Raw genomic sequence first — 18,602 nt, 5'->3', positions numbered from 1 at the left:
GCTGTGCTACCTCTCCGTCAGGTTCAACCCGGTCAAGTTATGTTTCATGTATGACTCGGGCTGAGTTATCTTCTCTGTAGGTTAAGCTCACTTCGCAAGCAATCCATGTAGCGGAATAAGTCCTACCAAAGGGGTTATAAGTTCAACGTGTTCTCTGACCTACCCTCATCTACGATCACTGCCTCTTATCAAATTAAAATAGGTCCCTCATCACCAGCTTAATACAATATCGTCTTACAGCTATATTCTAATCAAAAGATAATCCCTCACCACGATGCGTCACCAAATCACCATCCTCGCCATCGCGAGCCTGGCACCCAACGCCCTCGCCCAATCCAGCAGCTCATCAATGGACATGTCGATGCCGATGGACATGTCCATGTCAATGACCATGCCCATGCCCATGCCCATGCCCTCATCCACAGCGACATCAACCCCCAACCCCACGCGCACAATCTCCATCCCCTGCCTCGTCCCCGGCGCCCTAGTCCTCGTCCAAGACCTGCCCAAACCCTCCAACACCGCCTTAATCAGCTACCTCTCCGCCGCAACCCCCAACATCAACACCGGCGCCCTCGCCAGCTCTCCCTGCGCCGTAGCCTCCTCGCTCGTCTCCGCGCTCCCCTCTTCTCTCCGCACAGCAGCTGCTTCTTACCAGACCCAGCTCGCCAGCTTCGTCGCTGCCAACGCGAAGAACATTAGTTCCGTGTATGCGGAGTGTAACCCCTTGCCCTCCGCTACTACGATCTCCGGGTTCGGCTTCTCCCCGGCGAATATTACGGACGCGGTTAATCTTGTTACGGCGTTTGCGGATACGGGGTGTGTTAAGGTCGCGCAGGCTACGGGGACGGGGAAGGGGAGTAGTGGGAGTGGGAATGGCGCGGTGGCGAGGCAGACGGGGGGTGTGGCGGCGGCGGCGGTGGTGGTTGTTGGGGTTGTGGGCGCTGTTGCGATGCTTTAGGTCGGATGGGATGGGTTGGGTTGGGTTGGGAAGCGGTTTGGTTTCTTTGTTCGTCGCATGCGGCCTATGATGTATAAACAGGTACCTAGTAGTTAGGTATGGTATCACACGGTATAGCCTAGACTACCTAGAGTCAGCGGTGGTGTTGGCTTCTGTCAATTTTCGTGGACCGAACGTATTGGCTAGGGTTCGTTGTTTAAACAGACTTCCTCGAACCGCTGTGGTTAAACCTTCGTATCGCGTTGTCGGCCCGCCCCGTTACCTAAACGTTCTCGTTGTGGAGGTTAGTTAGGGCCGCCGATGGCTTCGTCGAATGAATGGTCCGTTATCACTATGTCGTACTACGTCATGGATATGCTGAAGTTGATGGCACCGGTGTCCCTGAGGTTCTAAACGATTAGTGTTAGGAAGCATGCTCGCAAGTTCTTCCAAGCTCAAAATCACAGTGTCTCTGAGGCCCTTTTTGATGAATAACAATCTCATTCCATGTCCCTAATGCGATTATTATATTCTAGAGTCGTCGGACCTTGCGGCCTAGTGATACGAAATCTCACTCATGCCATATGCCCCCGTATGTTGACCCCTTTATACAATGCGACCGTGGTAAAACTCCAAACGCCTAGCAGTGATGCTGAACCATGCAACCGCTTCTTAAATGAGTCCATAAACAGTCTCTTCCCTGATGACACCGTATATACAAATCCCACTCATAACTCGTAGCTCGTACCTCATATCGGAAGAGAGGGAATGATGTATCCCTCTTCTTTAGGCTTTCACATTGGGAGGCGGCGTTATAGATTCGCCCTGACCTTCCGTAAATTTGGTCATCATCGGATCGGCACTAAATCTCGACGATCTCGTAGACGAAATAGGCGAAGGGACGAATTCGCCGGATGGTCTCGGCTCCGGCCAGGTAGATTTCTCGCTCGGCGGAGATGCCCAACGGTCGGGAGTGACACGGCGTAGTATCTTGGACCAGTTGAGTGCGATGTAGATTAAAAGGCCGGTCACTATCACCACCACGACGATGCAGACGACGATTGCTACGATGAGGGTCTTGGCGAAACCGGCCATTTTCGTTAGGAGACTCGGTTCTTAGAATTGGCAAACCCTTGGGTGGAGATGGAAGCGGGCGGTGGGAGACTAGAGAAGCAAGTAATTAAGCCAGCGCTTGAGCTAGTCTAATAGTATTTTGGCCGTCCGTGGTGTCGGTAGAGATTTAAGTTCCATAGCAGTGCAACAAAGTCATAGGTCATAGGAAAGTAGCAGGGTGACAGGATGATGACCTTATACTGAGCGATTTATCTATAACGTCACGGACCATAGTAAGACATGTGAGAGTGAGAGTGAGAGAGAAGAGTACCTAGTAATCAGGATTCGTTCTCCGAGTGTCCGACGATAGCGGTAGAGCGGACAAAGCCATCGAAGGCGCTCGAAAACGTGCAGCCAACATCACGCTAGAACTTATAAATCGGGGTTGGGAAGCCTAAGAAGCTCTGGAAGTGCCGGATTTCCCGAGCTATCCCAGAACCAGCCCACTAGATAGGATGGTTCTGGACGGCTTTGGGTGGTCTTAGGTGGCTTTGGTTGGCTTTTGGCTGGCTTTGAATGGGTTTCAATGGATTTCAATGGCTTTGTCGAACCAGACTGACTAGAAACAGAGCAAAAACCGATGGCCGATGGGGCGGTAGAGTCGGATCCGCACTGATGAAATTTTATTTGTCGATCCGAGCATCCGGTGCAGGTTTCGTCATCCCTTCAGTTCTAGTTCAGCCGCATTAGAAGACGTCAGCTCTGTGCTGTTGGGTATAAATCTGCGGTGTGGCTTTTCAACTTGACCATTTCCGGCTTGGCGCACAGCGGGATGCTATCATACCGCTCATCATATGATTCAAGACATTCAGCACATTCTGGACACTCTCTTTTCCAAGGTTGAGAGACCCTGATGCTCTTATCATTAAGGAAAATATCGACAATATCGGTATCCGTCAGGTAGCCATGATCAGGGGTTACATGGTCCATCTAGGGGCTGCGGCGTGCAAACAAACATGCATGCATTTGCTACCCACCCTACCCGTCAGGTCGGATGTATGTAATTAGCTCCCTCATAATCGTCCCCATATTACTTCTATGCAATCAATTCAATCAAATTGAGACAAGTCTCCGATCCGACGAATTTCGGATCGGGCACAAAGGAACTATTGCCATATCATCGTGACTATCAACTTTTACGTCTTCTAATGAATCATCCATAATACTTGTATTTCTCACCTATAAAACCATCGACAACACAGCAGCATAACTAAAGAGCAACGGACTTCAGCAACTCTGAAAAATAGGTACGTGACGTAATAAGTGAGGGGGTCGGTTAAGGTGATGACAGCTCACTTTATCTGTGATGGAAACAAGTTTTCTGCATTTTGGCAGTGATTGATATTATGGAAACTTGAGGTAAGTTTTAAAGATCGTCACTGATCGTCGATTTTCTCATACGGACTCTCCGATTCTGTACATTCTGTACATGTGCTTACGAGGACCCTTCTCTGCCTCTCTGAATCGCGACACTTCTATGATATTACATAATCCCCTCAAGTTAAGAAACGCTCCCGTCCGAATCAGTTTTGATAATATCTTGTAGGCTAAAACCATATCGCTTTTATGTTGTATGTATATCGTGAGTATCGTATCAGGTCTTCATACACATGAATTCATGATAATTAAGGGTATCATAGATTAAGACGACTTCCTCCCCATGTATTCCATCTCATATCCTGCTTCGCTATCCATATCGCTTCGATCGTGGTAACTCAGCCTAACCTCTTGTGTCTGTACAATCCTTCCCAGCGAAGTTTTCCCTGGTGCGTGCGCTGCGTCAAGAATACTCTTATCGCTACTCGCATCGCCAGCTTCGTTAGGGTCTCTACGGGAGCTGACCACCGTTGTAACAATATTACTTGGATGTAGGACCCTAGGTGTACTTCTCGTCTGGCTTTTCATGCCGGATTTGTTCGCAGTGCTACGGCCGTAGCGATCGATGGACGATGATATCTCCTTTATCAAAGCTCGCAGAACGGGTATCGACGCGGCGATGATGGTAACCGATGATTCAGCCACATACCATATAACAAGTGTTGTTCCTTGGGCTTATGGAGAGTTAGTTGTCAATACGTCCATCGTTCATAATGCCGTCCACTTACTAGAAAATGTTCCTTTAGCGAGAAGAGGTAAGTAGACACATCTCATGATAGCCGTTACCCCAGCACTAGGTATCAATTAGCGAACAGTCGAATACCGAGGCCATCATGTCCTACATTGCACCGCAGCTCATAGCTATTGCGACTCCGAACCGCTCCCTAGTTCTCATCTGAAGGTTCATGATCAAGAACCAGGGAATCGTTGCGAACGAAAAGTCCACAAACGCGGAGTACGCTATTCACCAAGTTAGCAACATAACTAACATAGGAGATAGAACTCACGTACCTCCAGCAAAGATCCCATAATGGATGTATTTCTCCGTGCTCCAGCAGCCAGGTCCTTTTATCCAAGAATAGATTTCCGGCTGGCACTTGAAGAACGTGAAGATGATGTAAAGGAATATGGCCACGTTCAAGGTGACGGTGAGAAACATGACGAGCATTCTTATACGGCCTTCCGTGACTCTCAACAGTGTTACTCCGAACGACGTCTTACTCATAGCCGTGGCCAACCCGAAAAATACGTTTTGTACACCCCCGTGAATCTGAAGTCGGGTCGCATCTTCTGGGCTTTTAGGGCCTGTCGGGCTGGTAAATCCTAAGGATATCGAGCTGGTGATGAAACCAACTGCGATGACGAGACACATCTATTTCCCAACGTATTAGAGAGAATCCCGGAAATATCAAGGAGATATTACGTACCCAAGCGAATATCAAGATGTGATCGTCCCACCACAAGCCCCTATGTCGACTAAACTTGCAGTATACTCGCAGACTAAGAAATGTCGCCGCCAACGCTGTCAGGGTCCAGTTGACGGCGTTCATCCTCTGCCCCAGGTGTTCATCTTCCGCCGCCATTTTGACGTTTCGCCTTTTTGCCCTATGGAACGAGACCGGGCAAGCAAAATGGCAGCAAGATCCGAAACATACAGATCTCGGGCAATAGAGAGGATCCCATGGGGGATATGTATATGGTCAACCCACAACACTCGTCGTAACCGAGCTGGAAGTTTGGATCTACGGCAGGGGGGAATCATGCAAAAAACTTAATCGTCGTTCCACAGCTTCTAAGCCAATTGCGAAGTGATCGTCGTCTTGTGCGAAGCAGCAAAATTCTCTAGGTATATCTCAGGTTCTCAGTGGCTGGTTGCGACTACACGCTAGACTATGAAGGGACTTAAGGTGGTACTTGGGATGATCTCGGCGATGGCAATCCGTAGGCCTATACCTATTCTCTACTCAGCTAGGTGATGTCCCATAACATACCTACCTAATGGCCATGTCGGTCCGTCTGCTCACCCATCAACTTACGTACTAACGTCGTTGATATATATGGCGCTAGACGCTTGTCGCTAAATATGACACATTCGTGGCGCCGTACTAGCCCCTTTCTCTCGATCTCTAATGAAGATAATCAACGAGTACCGCTATGGATCTTTTCTTCAGCGGCAACCAGCAAACACCAAACCAATAACGGCCGCTATAAGACCGAGCCATCCTTCTATTATGCTTGGCAAGACGCCTCAAATCTGGGGCAGAACGCCGCGGTCTATGTTGGTTTATGCTAGGGACCCTAGTGTAAGTGTCTATTGGGTCGTTTATGGCTATATTCTTCCCGGCCGTATAGAATATTCTAACTATAGGTACCTGGGTAGGTACCTAGTTTAACGACACATTATATGCGTTTTACCATGAACGCAGGAATCTGCGAACTCGTGGGTTTCACGCATATGCATAACCATTCCTGCAGATGTCAGTTGTCTACCTCCACCTAGGCAGGTTTGTGACCACCGAAGTCATTATTTGACTAATGCCCTTGTTCATGTGAACTCGCGCCTATATCTAGACATCTTCGAGAATCCATAAGATCTTGTTATAGGCGTAAGCGGTCCATGGTTACGACCTCTCGAGCTGTAATTTACAGACGCATCGTAACAGACACTTGCATACTACGTTGTATCATCCAAAGAGTTTTTTTAAAAACTAGAAGAAAGAGGAAAAACTAACAAAAAGGTAAATGAATAGTTGATCGTCGTGAAAATTCCTTACATAAGGTAGGTACATTATAGTTAGCTTAGAATTCGGTGGCTCTATCTGGTAGGTGACGAGCTGGATGGTGTGCTCGGCTTGGCTACCGAGAACTAGACTAGGGTTCTCTTTTGGGTCGATGGAGTTTCTAATCGTGACAACTTTATGTTTTCGCGAATGTACAAGATACTATCCTTAGCCTCTCTCGTCTTTTCTGTCCCGATTTCGCTCCCCAACTAGCCATGATAGCATTGATAGTATGCAGTGAATATCTATAATAGGGGTACGACGAGACGCGGTGATGATACTTGGAAGAAACTAGATCTCCCACAATTTACGCTATTATGCTCTGCCGAGATCCACACATCTTAGCGTGGAGATCGACAGGCTAAATCTCTCGAAACTATATAGAGTCCCGAACTAATGACGACTAGATACGCGAGGTGATTGTAGTGCGCAGAACTCGATATGCTATTAGTTGTCGTTAGTCGACAGCTCAATGTCGATTTCATTTTACATGCCATGTGCGTTTCCACCCAGCTGGACCTGCTGGACTCAATGCGGCATTCTAGTCGCGATTCGCTCGGGTCTGTCACTTCTGACGAGATCGATAATTTGTCTCGCAACCCTTGCTCAGATCACAGCGAATCGATTCGACTCTGCGCTTATGGAACCCTCTCTCCCATACCCAGGCGCTACAAGGATAACATCCAACCGAGCATCCTACACACCCAGGAATTACCTAATATAGGGAACCAGATATCCTTTACATAAGCCTTTCCTAATTTAGGACGAGATTCGGATTGCGATCCGACACACCGGAAAGCTTGCGTGATCTAGAGCTCTACTCTCGGAGATTATACCGTAACATCACGCACACGAACAGCTGAACGGTGGGGGGTATTGCACCGAGAGAGACTCGATGTAGCAGAAGTTTTCGAGGCGGATAATTAGTACCTACATATTCTAGCGATGATAAAATTCCCGAACTTATGTTTCTAAATGTCGTAAATCGATGATACTTACGGGGTATAAGTCTGGGTTGAGGACCCTGAGTTCATTAGATCGCTACTATATGTAATGTTCCTAGAGGGCTTAAAAGGGAGCCCACTCTCTAATTATGTGAATGTGAGAAATATATTAGTTCCGGTGTATTTATGGCGTGGATCGGAAAAACCACTGCTCGAAGCCTGGGCTTTCGAACAGCCTCTAATTCTTTGATAATCCCCATAAATCGGTCTTCTCCGCGGCGCCGTTTTGGTTGACGTAGGTCGCGTCGGCTTAGTGATAGCGGCACCCGTCGTGCCGCTGGGCTTGCTTCAGGATGTGCTCGCAGGTCTCGCGGGTTTGCATCGGCGTATCGTTGACGTGGATAGAGGCGGTGCGGTACCCCAGGTATAGGAGACGGCGTGGCTTTGTCAACCGACTGAGCCTCGACGAGGTGGACGGGTTTTTCGGGATTGGGGAGGGGACTCGTATCCGAATGCTGAATAGTTAGATAAACGCTGTATTTCTAAGGGATATTCACACGGAGTTTTCATGATTGAAAATGGTCTGTGAGAAACAACAGGATCTGGTTTTTTTATGCTTTTTCCGGCGAGTCTCTCTGTCTAGGCGGGCTGAGGCCTACAATATACTGCTGGTATCATTAGGCGCCGACAGCCACTCAAAATATCAATGATCATGAACATTGTTATTGGACGCCACCTCTTTGGTGGCACAAACCGCCCGGGTTTAACCGAGATTGCAGGATTCGATTCTTCGAGAGCGAAGTATGGATGGGTTAAGGAACTCAGCTAATATACTTCCATCGAATGGCTATTTACAAGTATACCGTGGAACATCACCAATAAATCCATGCAGGAGAGCATCTGGATGCATTTCGAGATTGCCTCACGGACATTTGTAATAATGAAATGAGGGATCGGCAAACCTGCGCTTCACTAACACCACGACTATACCACGAAGGGAAGGATTTATCGTGATGTGTTCAGCTGGAGATACCCCTACGTAAAGGATACAGGACTGAGAAGAATGGGGTATCGGATTAAGAGCTACTCTTTCTAGTCATCATTAGTTAGTACATGTTGTAAGGAAAGTGTGTTCATCAAGTATTAGATATTTGGCCTGTTTATGTAGGTTGAAGAAATTTGTATCATGCACAGAGTTGGGGCAATAGGATATTAAAAGTCGAATAATCATATTGTATTGACAAGGCAAGGTACTCATGGTGTATCTCGAAAACCACTTGGGAAACACAATTCATCATACCCATCAGCTCTCATGCTTGCCTTTAACAATAACAGTTGGCAACTCCCTTATGTCCACATGCTCGTTATTTGCCAGGTCAATAACTCGCACAGCTTCTACACTTACAATACCTTCCTTCAATGCCAGAAACTTGAGCTCCGCAACGTGACATGCTCCAGGTGCGAGTGGGCCAACTCTGACATCCGCGCTGAGGCACACTACTTCCGCACTGTCGATAATGCTGCTGTGCTGCATAGCGTGGACGACATTCTCGTCAAGGATAGCGTCTGCCACACTCCGATCTTTTGGCATCTTCGACTGTTGGAATTGACCATGTGAGACTTCAGGTAATCGAGAAACCGAGGGCGGACGGTTAACCCGTGATTCGTTCCGTCTTCGCTTTGGAACTACTACTATCGCCAACTTCCTTGGTATCGCCGACGGCGCTGGCGACCGGTTAACAACAAACACGTTCCAGACAAACTCGTCGCCTGGGAAGATCTGCTGATCCGGATATGGAGAAGTGAATGTCATAGTAATACCCATATCGGGCACGGATGTCTCTGCCCGTGTTGAAGCTTCTAGAGAAGGTAGCGAGTCTGGCCGAGCAACAGAAGGTGCTGTTAAAGAGATTGTACTCTCACCCCCTATCGAAAGTTGACTTGGACGGTGCATGCGTTGGATAGGCTGCATAGTAGAGCCATATCCCGGATTCACGGGGATAGTAAAATCAACTGTAGCAGTCCACGCCATGCTCAAGCGAGGCGTGCAGACGTCTGGCCGTAGTAGGGCCATCGCAGAGATAGCGATCTTGAGCTCTCGTATTGGATTCTTCGATACTACTTCTGCATCGGCCGGTGAAAGGCGATATAGGAACGTGACATGATCATGAGCTACACAAGATACCGGAAGTGGCATTCCAGCCTGACTCGTAAGGTCTTCCACTAGGCCATCTGCCACTGATATTGATATCTTATCGAGAATGATTTCGCACTCGAAGAAGGGCGTAAAATCAACTTCGAGCATTGCAAGGACAGTCGCGGTAGAAGGAGTCGTGTTAAGATGCGTAAAGCGCATGCGCGAGTGCGCGGCAGGGTAAATGCGTAGGGAGAGTTTAGACAACGACTTTATAGGTTGTAGCGCGTCTTCATCTTGGTGTGTGACCGGCGCAACGCGAGACACTCGGAGGGCTGAAAGGCGAGGCTTGATACCATTCATAGCAGGGTCGTTCCCAAAGGACCCGAGGAGATTAAGGCCTGAGGCGACACCACTAGGTAGGTACGCATCACTAGGCCTATCCAGTAGAGATGGGACTGTTGGTTTCAGGCCCGCGGTAGCTGTGAAGACAACCGAGGGACTCTGCAGTCGCATCCTAGGCCGACTAATGAATACCGAGTGTTTCCATACCGCAACGGTATATTGCCGGCTGTCCTCCTCACCCTGGTCGTCATGACCTCCTAAGAATCCAATTAATATGGTAGGGTCCTGATCATTGCCCACGGTTCCAGTAGAGATTATTTCAGAGGGTGGTTGGCCATCGCGGTCTGATGCTGTTCCATTGACGATCTGTGTCTCAACAGAAATGACTAGACTTCGTAGAGAGGATCGCAAGATATCTTGTTCGACGTAGGAGCATTTGAGGACGAGATAAATATCAACGGATTCATCTGGGGTCTAATAATGAGCATGGTGAGAAACAGACCCTTGGAAGAGATAGGGGTATGCTAACCAAAGAAAAGAGATTCCCGTCGCTCAACTGAGCTAAACGGTTCTTCAGCTTTCTCTATATCATTTCTGAACGCGTCTTCGACTTTGAAGTCCGTAGTAAGGGGAATAAAGTATGTGAGACTTGAATCGTCAAGTAGATCGACTGTTGTTTTGGAAGTCGTGTCGATGAATGGGTCAGACATTTTCCAAGTAATGCCTGACACGCCACAAATTAAGGGAGGTATATAACACTTGGACCATTATTCATTGTCGTTGACTGCCGGAGAAATTCGTCGTAAGAAGTTGGTGCATTTTGCTATTAGATATGGTAATGAGAAGATGCAAATATATGGGAATAGGAGCAAAATGTTAATTGCTGCCATGGACAAGGAGGTTTTCACGGTAAATACATATCACAGTCTATCAGCTTGTGCACAGATCATATGCACTAGATGAAGGGTTACGTAAGTATCTACCCATTAAGCTAGCTATGTTTAATGCATAACATATTAATATTTGCCTAAACTTCTATATGCTTAAGTGGTATAGGCACAGTTCGCCAATAGTATTAGGTAATCAAAGCTACGGCTGTGAACGCACCTGCCGACCACCGACCACCGACCTCCTCCGACCGCAGCCAAAAAAAATTCGTCATTTTCTAACTTTCATTCACTTTGCTTCATCAATGAAGCAATCATTCTTTCCCTAATCAAATAAACTTTCCAGATCACTGCAATTTCTACTTCCTTCATATATTTCTCCCTCGTATGGGAGAAATAGATTTACAAGGTACCATTTTCAAAGGCAGAGAATAGCTGAAGCACGCCCAGGAGCTATCGTGATGATGAACGGAACCAACAGCCATTACGGCCAGGCCAACCCCTGGCAGGAATACAAAAGCCCTGATGGACGCGTTTACTATTATAATACCATCACAAAGGCGACGCAATGGACCAAACCAGAGGAAATGATGTCACAGGCCGAGGTTGGTTACGCGCCTGATTATATCTATGTCGCTACAATGCACTAACCAGAAATTCACAGCGCGCTTTGGCGAACCAGCCGTGGAAGGAATATACTGCAGAAGGTGGTCGCAAGTATTGGTATAATACAGAGACGAAGCAGAGTTCCTGGGAAATGCCAGAAGCTTATAGAAAGGCATTGGGTCACGAAGCTACACCATCGACACCCTCGTAAGAACCCTAGCAAGCACCATACATGCTTATATCTAACTCTCATATAGGTCTGCTACGCCATTTACTCCCAACTCGTCGTTTCCACCGAACTCAGGCTACGATCACCATCGCGAATACCGAGAGACCTTCCCTGAGTCGCGTCAGTTGACACATGGTAGCGACTTACGTGCCCAGGCTTTTGTTCCTGCAAGCAACGAGCCAGAATATGCGACGCCTGAAGAAGCCGAGGCGGCGTTTACGAAATTGCTACGCCGCAGCGGCGTACAGCCTGACTGGACCTGGGAACAGACTATGCGAGCAACGATCAAGGACCCTCAGTATCGATCTATCAAGGACCCAAGGGACAGAAAAGCTGCTTTTGAGAAGTATTGCCAAGATATGATTATTCAAGACAAGGAGCGCGCCAAAGATAGACTTGCAAAACTCCGGGCCGATTTCGCCATTATGCTGAAGAGCCACCCCGAAATCAAGCATTATACACGCTGGAAGACAGCTCGTCCTATCATAGAAGGCGAAACCATCTTCCGCTCAACCAGTGACGAAGATGAGCGACGTCAGTTGTTTGAGGATTATATTGTGGAGCTTAAGAAAAGTCACGTCGAAAGCCAAGCTAGCCTTCGCAAGAGTGCTATGGATGGCCTCATCGACCTTCTCCCTAAGCTGAATCTTGAACCCTACACGCGCTGGTCCGAAGCTCAGAATATCCTCAAAGCCACTGCCCCCTTCCAAAATGACGAGAAGTATAAGACTCTCACCAACTTTGATATCCTTACTGCTTTTCAGAACCATATCAAAGCCTTGGAGAGAAGCTTTAACGAGACGCGCCAGAATCAAAGGAATAAGAAGCTCCGAGTCGAGCGAAAGCGACGAGATGCATTCACAGACCTACTCCAAGAGCTCCGCAGAGCCGGTAAGATCAAGGCAGGGACGAAATGGAGCCAAGTATATCCCCTGCTTGAGAGTGATGATCGATTTAAGTCCGTTTGTGGTCAAGCCGGATCTAGCCCTCTCGATTTATTTTGGGATGTTGTTGAAGAGGAGGAACGCGCTCTGCGTACAACTCGGAATGATGTGCTTGATGTGCTTGATGTAAGTCATTTCTCATCTAACTTTGATCATTCAGACCAGCCCGCTAATCTGGAATCTAGGACAACCGTTTTGAGTTCACCCCTAAGACTACTTTTGAGGAGTTCTCTACTATACTCAAGAATGATCGACGCACTGCTAACATTGATGGTGATATACTTATGCTGATCTTTGAACGGGTATGTTAAACCCCCACGGCCCACCATGTCTCACTACTAACGCTCTAGGTAGCTCCAAGAGAAGAAATCTAAACGCTCTGATGAGGACAGACATACCGAACGCCAGCAGCGAAGGGCTGTCGATGACCTCCGCTCCTATATCAAGCATGTGGACCCGCCGATTGCTGCAGATGACACCTGGGAGAAAGTTCGGCCTCGTCTTGCTCGCGCGGCCGAATTCCAAGCTGTTAAATCCGAAGATGCCCGCCGTGGAGCCTTCGAGAAAGTCCTTCGCCGAGTACGAGACCGGGAGGATGAGGATAAGGACCGTCATAAACGTCGCGAGCGATCACCTGATCGTGGTGCTGATCGTGGTACGTATCGAGATAGAGATAGAGGTGACCGTTCTCACCGCAGTGACCGCGCACGACCTTCACGTCATAGCCGGAGCCCAGAACCCGACGCATATGAAGCCGATCGTCGTAAGGCCATTGCCGAGCGCGAGAAGAACTATCGTAAGTCCAGTATGGCTGAGAGTCTATTGTCTGACCGTCGCCCATCGGATTCTTACCGAGACCGTGATATCCGCGACCGTGACCGTGAGCGCGATCGTGAGCGAGATCGAGATCGAGAACGAGATCGGGATAGAGATCGGGATAGAGAATACCCCCCTCGGTCCCGACGTGACGATCCGCCGAGCCATTACGAAAGAGAAAGACGGGACCGCGAAGAGGAGCGCGAGCGACAATATAGACGTCGGGTCGAGAGAGCTCCCGTTGAAGAACTGCCTTACGGCGACGAACGCCCGACTTCTTCTCGACGCCGGAGGGCTGATGATGACGACGACCTTGAGCGTCGCGACTCTAGAGACTCAAAGGTCAGGCGCCTCAATGGAAAAAATTCGGTTCATCCTACTAACGCTAATAACAGAGACTAAGAAGAGAGAGAACACCGCGTGAGCGTTCCCCCCATCGTGAGACTCGTCACAAAACTAGGACTCCGCCAGTTGTTCAACCGCCTCCGAAGGAGGAAAAGGATAACGGTGTACATTCGGGAAGCGAGGAGGGTGAGATTGAAGAGGACTAGTCACTTAATCGGTCTACACAGCATTCTGCGTCACGCCTCAAGATATCCTGCCACAACCTCCAAACCCCGTTCTTCTTAAGGGAAAATACGAAATCGTCGTAGTCCCTTGGCTAAGGTCATCCATCTTATTTCGACTTATGCCAAGTCGAGAATTGAAAAGTACGTGCGTCAATTTCCGACTACGGTTCTTCTTGGAGTTCAGATGACATGGGACACTTGGATGCAGCTCGGATTTCCACCCTACCATCGCACACTTCGCACCTACGCAACGATGCCGCCGGCGAGGGGCAAAAGGCCACGTTTTGCTGTACGTTCCGCTTATCGATGCCAATTTTATCGTCATTTCTCTTCACATAAAAAACCAGGGGTTTTCTCACAATTACGCAGGACTTCGCGGGGGAAAAGGTCAGATTTCGGCCAAGCAAACGACGTTCCGGAATATGTTCTCGGTGTGTATCATCCATCCCTCCTCTGCCCTTAGTAGAGAATGTTAGTCTCCCCGGTAGATAGCCTAATAATACATGTTTTGTCTACTCTAATACCTGCGTAACTTCTTGCCTAGACGTGAAAGGGGCTTTTTGACACTTCGTAGCCACGTATAGAAGAACTAGGTACAATGTAATACCACCCAATGAATCGTGTAGCATGATGCTACATATGATGACGACGGTAAATCGAAACTTATTATTATTATCGAGATGAATCCTCTGCCTAATGAAGATTTTATAATCACCTTCCAGGGCTATCCAGCACTCGAGGATATAATCTTATAAGCAAATCACATTCAAGTTAAACCACAAACGCACGCGGAAAATATTGTTTTTGGCTAGAAACTCTAGTATAATCTAAGCCCACATCGTCATACGGACTATTCTATCCTCTCTCTCCTAGGACTAAGAATCCCAGAAATCATCAGCAGCAGGAATATTGCCCGCCATACATGACGTGAACGACAGTCACCCACTTGGCCCGTTTGTCCCTCAATCTGCAGTAGCCGAATCCATAGTCTCTCTTCAACGCAATACGAATTGCTGCAACTATAGGAGCACTCCTATCTGTTCAACAAACATGAGAGCTCCATGAATTCATTACCTGCAGGACCAGACAAACAGGGGATAGACTGCCGTAGCCGTGATTAGCCGCCCGGCTCGTCACTCTCATCCCCACCCTCCGCATCCACGCCGGCCGATTCATGCGCGCCTCCGCTCTCTCGGCATGCAGTATATTGCTTTTGAACGCCTAAAACGCCGGTGCCCGATGCTGGTGGTATATTTTGATCGTGATTACGGCCATCATTGTAGCCGTTACCCCATGCAGCGCCCGTTTCAAGAGCTGTCTTCTTCCAGGAAGAACTAGAGATCATATTAGCGATGTAACTTGTAAGAAAATAATATCTGATTGGGCTTACGTAGTTGCCTGTCAACTTTTGTTCTTGGTCCAGCTGACTGTTCAGTTTGTTGATACGAGGTCTGTAATTCGTAGGGTCTCGTCGGAAGGTGACGTCCAAGTTCTTTAAGAACGAGTTACATCCGGTAAGCAGCGACTCGGGCTTGTTTGCGTGTGCGTCGATACCAGGCTTTCCGTCAAAGACAATAACACGATCCGCTAGATACGTTGCCATAATGAAATCGTGCTCAACAATGAAGGCAGTTTTCTTGGCGTGCATGATGAAGCGTTTGATGACACGAGCTGCAATAATACGTTGCTCTGAATCCAAGTAAGCTGACGGTTCGTCAATCAAGTAGATATCGGCGGGGAGGCCGAGGGCCATGACGATGGCGACACGTTGCAATTCACCACCCGACAAATTCTTGACTTCCTGGTCAATGAAATCGTCTAGCTTCAGAGGCTTAACGACATCTGTCTGGAACTGCGGCGAGAGGAAGGCTTGCTTAATTCTCTTGAAGAATAGCTGGCGGACTGTGCCTTCGAATTTAGGAGTAATAGTCTGCGGCTTCATGCTAATTCTCATCTCGGGGACTTTCTTGGCGCTATCGGGTTTGAGCGCACCGGCTAGCAGTCTACAGAAAGTCGTCTTTCCAGTACCGTTCTCTCCCATCATGACGAGGATCTCGGAGTCAGTGAAGTCTCCCTCTTCAATACGAAGTCTGAAATTGCCGAGTGTCTTTTCCATCTTGGGGTACGTGAAGGCGCGGGCTTTGTCAGCTTGGAAATCGTCGGTGCCCTCTGAGATGCGGAAAGTCAAGGACTCCTCACGGAATCGCAAGTTCTCGGTAGGAATATGGCCATCAAGGAAGATGTTGATACCTTCACGGACGGAATGGGGAAGAGTAACAACACCATAGACAGCGGGTTTTCCATAGAGAACACAGATATAGTCGGAGAGGTAATCGAGAACCGACAAATCGTGCTCAACCACAATAACGTAATTATCCGGACCCAAGAGAGAGCGAATCATTCGCGCTGCGGCTAAACGTTGTTTGACATCCAGATAAGAGGACGGCTCGTCAAACATGTAAACATCGGCCTTCTGGACACAAACTGTTCCGATGGCAAATCGCTGCAACTCTCCACCAGAAAGCAAATTGACGTCACGGTCAAGAATATGGCGGAGCTCCAGGACATCAAGAACTTCGTCCATGTTACCCATGGCAGATCTATGCTCGAGGAGGAACTTCACGGTTTTGTTGGGGGTCTTAACAGCTCGAGGAAGCTGATCCACATACTGAGGCTTAACAACGGCCTTCAAATCATCCTCAAGGACCTTGGTAAAGTAGTCTTAATGTATATGTTAGCAAATGCGTATATCATTTCGCTTTTTTTCTTGTGGGATCATAGAGGTCGACTCACTCTGCAGCTCAGAACCCCTGAAGTATTTAATAACATCTTCCCAGTCAGGGGGGTTCTCATATTTGCCCAAGTTAGGCTTGAGCTTGCCGCTGAGAATCTTCAACGCCGTACTCTTTCCAATACCGTTGGTACCGACGAGTCCTAGAACTTGGCCGGGTCGTGGGGTAGGTAGTCGATGGAGCTTGAAGCTATTTGCGGAGTATCGGTGGGTCACTTGGGTCTCGAGATTGGTAGGCAGATTGATGATGGTAATGGCATCAAATGGGCATTTCTTTGGGCAGATACCACATCCGATGCACAGACTTTCGGAAATGAATGCTATCTTCGAATCGGGGCTGACTTCGATACAAAGCTTTCCACTACGAACGACCTACAAATTCAACAATTAGTGGCCAGTAGCTTAAATAGTATAGGGGTTAGATTTCGAGATTTGAGGGAAGTATCTCTCAAACATAGGGAGTAAAGGGAATAGATTATCATACCGGGCACGATCGCTTGCATTCTTGCCGACATTTCTATTGATTGTAATTAATTTTGTGAAATTCTCAATTAAGTTCCAAGATGGGTACCTTCGGCTTGCACTACAAGGGTATCATGCGTTAGTATATCATTCTTTTTGGTCAAGGGGGCAAGACAGATTTTGGCCAACGTACCTTGTCATCGTTCACGATGGCGATACTAAAATGAAGAAATTAATATCCCACACAACCAGGAAGAAGTTTGCTTCGAGTCCCACGATTACATACCGAGTAAGCTTAGAAGCCATGGTGAAAAAAGTAACGGTCGGCTCCTTGAAAGTATCCCAGAGAAAGGAACGAGGAGGAAGAAGAGGTTACCACCAAAGTAACCAGAGAAGCTATGCTGACGATGTAAAGAACAAGGACAAGAAAAATAGAAGAATAAAGTGTTGCGACCAACTTGGAAATGCGCCTTGGTAAAAGTCGAAGTTTTGGTGGGGTACTAAAATTAGGGTAGACGACAATGAGGGGTGATTTGCTGGCTTAGTCACCTGTCAGCCACTGTGAGCGTGAAAAATTATGAACTAGTCTTCTCCCATTGGTTGATTTCAGGATGTGGAAACATGTACTTAAGATAAAAATAAGCACTGGCCACATGTTCTATTCACTGAAGCCCTAGGTAGCTAGCGCCTAATAGCGCCCTAGTCTTTTTAGTCCTGTCAAATCCAAGAGTGACCTCACTTATCATTCCCCAAAGAGCCTCAACCCTGGATTTTGAATCATCTCTACTAGGTCTGTACCTAGTTATCTTCAGGTTCTGACTAGCAGAGCTTTCCTTTATCCACATATGTAGGCCTATAGTGAGGCTTTCACTAACTCTTCCTCGTACTTATTTCTTTTTCTATAAAGCTAGATCATCCATCGCTCCCTAGAGTGCATAGGCATATTCGTAACATCTTGCCTATCATCTCTACTACAATCAATATCAATAATGGATAGCAGACAATATTGAATACCTTGACCTACTGACTTTTCGTGGTAGGGCTTCTGATTTCCCATGCCCCAATAGCATTATCAAAATACAACTACTGAATTCCCCCAATCTTCATGTGACTCGAGTGATCCAACCAATCGGAAGTAATCATTCACCCTCCTTAATGGACCAGTAGGGGCATTGGTACTATGTAGTATTACTCGGACTTCAGGTGGAGATGTTGCTTCGCGCCATTCCTAGCTGCCTTTATTCGGGTGAACCTCAATAGTTAATATCAACCCACGATACCTCATAGCTCATTCAGGGATAACCACCTACCTACCTAGGTACCTACTTACCTATAATCCTCGATAAGGTTATTTAAATCGATTATACAATATCTCGCCTCCATCTTCTAACTATACCTAGTTATTGGTTATTCATGGTAGATTTGTGATTTGGTAAGTATTAGGTGAACACTGTCATGATAGGTATTGCATGTCATGACAGAATGGACCTTCAGCCGACACAGGGCAACAGAAGAATCTGTTTACAATGCTTTTAAGTAATTGTTTTCAACTGGCCCTCTACCTATCTAAATCCGGCGCTAACGCCATCATGTATGTCTCTATTAAAGAGCTCATTTGAGTTGAGTATGTGGAGAATGAAATCACAAAGTCGTAATTCCTGCTGC

The 18,602-nt window shown here is 47.5% G+C and overlaps 5 protein-coding genes across 5 annotated transcripts; 2 read left to right on the top strand and 3 right to left on the bottom strand.

Annotated features, from left to right (window-relative positions):
- The first annotated feature begins 162 nt into the window (after positions 1 to 162).
- On the top strand, positions 163 to 1,204 carry GGS22DRAFT_69297 (uncharacterized protein). The gene has a single exon (XM_047967816.1). It carries the CDS (start codon positions 275 to 277, stop codon positions 959 to 961), a length of 687 nt encoding a protein of 228 aa, XP_047823097.1. The 5' UTR covers positions 163 to 274; the 3' UTR covers positions 962 to 1,204.
- On the bottom strand, positions 1,175 to 2,302 carry GGS22DRAFT_69300 (uncharacterized protein). The gene is made up of 2 exons (XM_047967818.1): positions 1,689 to 2,302; positions 1,175 to 1,350 (listed from the first exon to the last, which is right to left on the bottom strand). Exon 1 carries the CDS (start codon positions 2,033 to 2,035, stop codon positions 1,727 to 1,729), a length of 309 nt encoding a protein of 102 aa, XP_047823096.1. The 5' UTR covers positions 2,036 to 2,302; the 3' UTR covers positions 1,175 to 1,350; positions 1,689 to 1,726.
- Positions 2,303 to 3,459: 1,157 nt separating this feature from the next.
- Positions 3,460 to 5,554, bottom strand: GGS22DRAFT_153529 (uncharacterized protein). Its single transcript, XM_047959864.1, has 5 exons — positions 4,858 to 5,554; positions 4,442 to 4,802; positions 4,273 to 4,390; positions 4,159 to 4,223; positions 3,460 to 4,104 (listed from the first exon to the last, which is right to left on the bottom strand). Exons 1-5 carry the CDS (start codon positions 5,011 to 5,013, stop codon positions 3,695 to 3,697), a joined length of 1,110 nt encoding a protein of 369 aa, XP_047823095.1. The 5' UTR covers positions 5,014 to 5,554; the 3' UTR covers positions 3,460 to 3,694.
- A 2,903-nt stretch (positions 5,555 to 8,457) lies between these two features.
- Positions 8,458 to 10,343, bottom strand: GGS22DRAFT_177800 (TRAPP trafficking subunit Trs65-domain-containing protein; the record flags this gene model as incomplete). The annotated part of the gene is made up of 2 exons (XM_047963541.1): positions 8,458 to 10,100; positions 10,163 to 10,343. 2 exons carry the CDS (start codon positions 10,341 to 10,343, stop codon positions 8,458 to 8,460), a joined length of 1,824 nt encoding a protein of 607 aa, XP_047823094.1.
- A 464-nt stretch (positions 10,344 to 10,807) lies between these two features.
- Positions 10,808 to 14,205, top strand: GGS22DRAFT_153524 (uncharacterized protein). The gene is made up of 6 exons (XM_047959863.1): positions 10,808 to 11,125; positions 11,185 to 11,333; positions 11,384 to 12,425; positions 12,485 to 12,601; positions 12,654 to 13,457; positions 13,511 to 14,205. Exons 1-6 carry the CDS (start codon positions 10,982 to 10,984, stop codon positions 13,664 to 13,666), a joined length of 2,412 nt encoding a protein of 803 aa, XP_047823093.1. The 5' UTR covers positions 10,808 to 10,981; the 3' UTR covers positions 13,667 to 14,205.
- The last annotated feature ends 4,397 nt before the right edge of the window (positions 14,206 to 18,602 follow it).

This window comes from Annulohypoxylon maeteangense (assembly GCF_022496945.1).
Source record: "Annulohypoxylon maeteangense strain CBS 123835 unplaced genomic scaffold GGS22scaffold_2, whole genome shotgun sequence".
Lineage (NCBI taxonomy): Eukaryota > Fungi > Ascomycota > Sordariomycetes > Xylariales > Hypoxylaceae > Annulohypoxylon > Annulohypoxylon maeteangense.
This window is presented reverse-complemented; position numbering and strand designations above follow the sequence as displayed.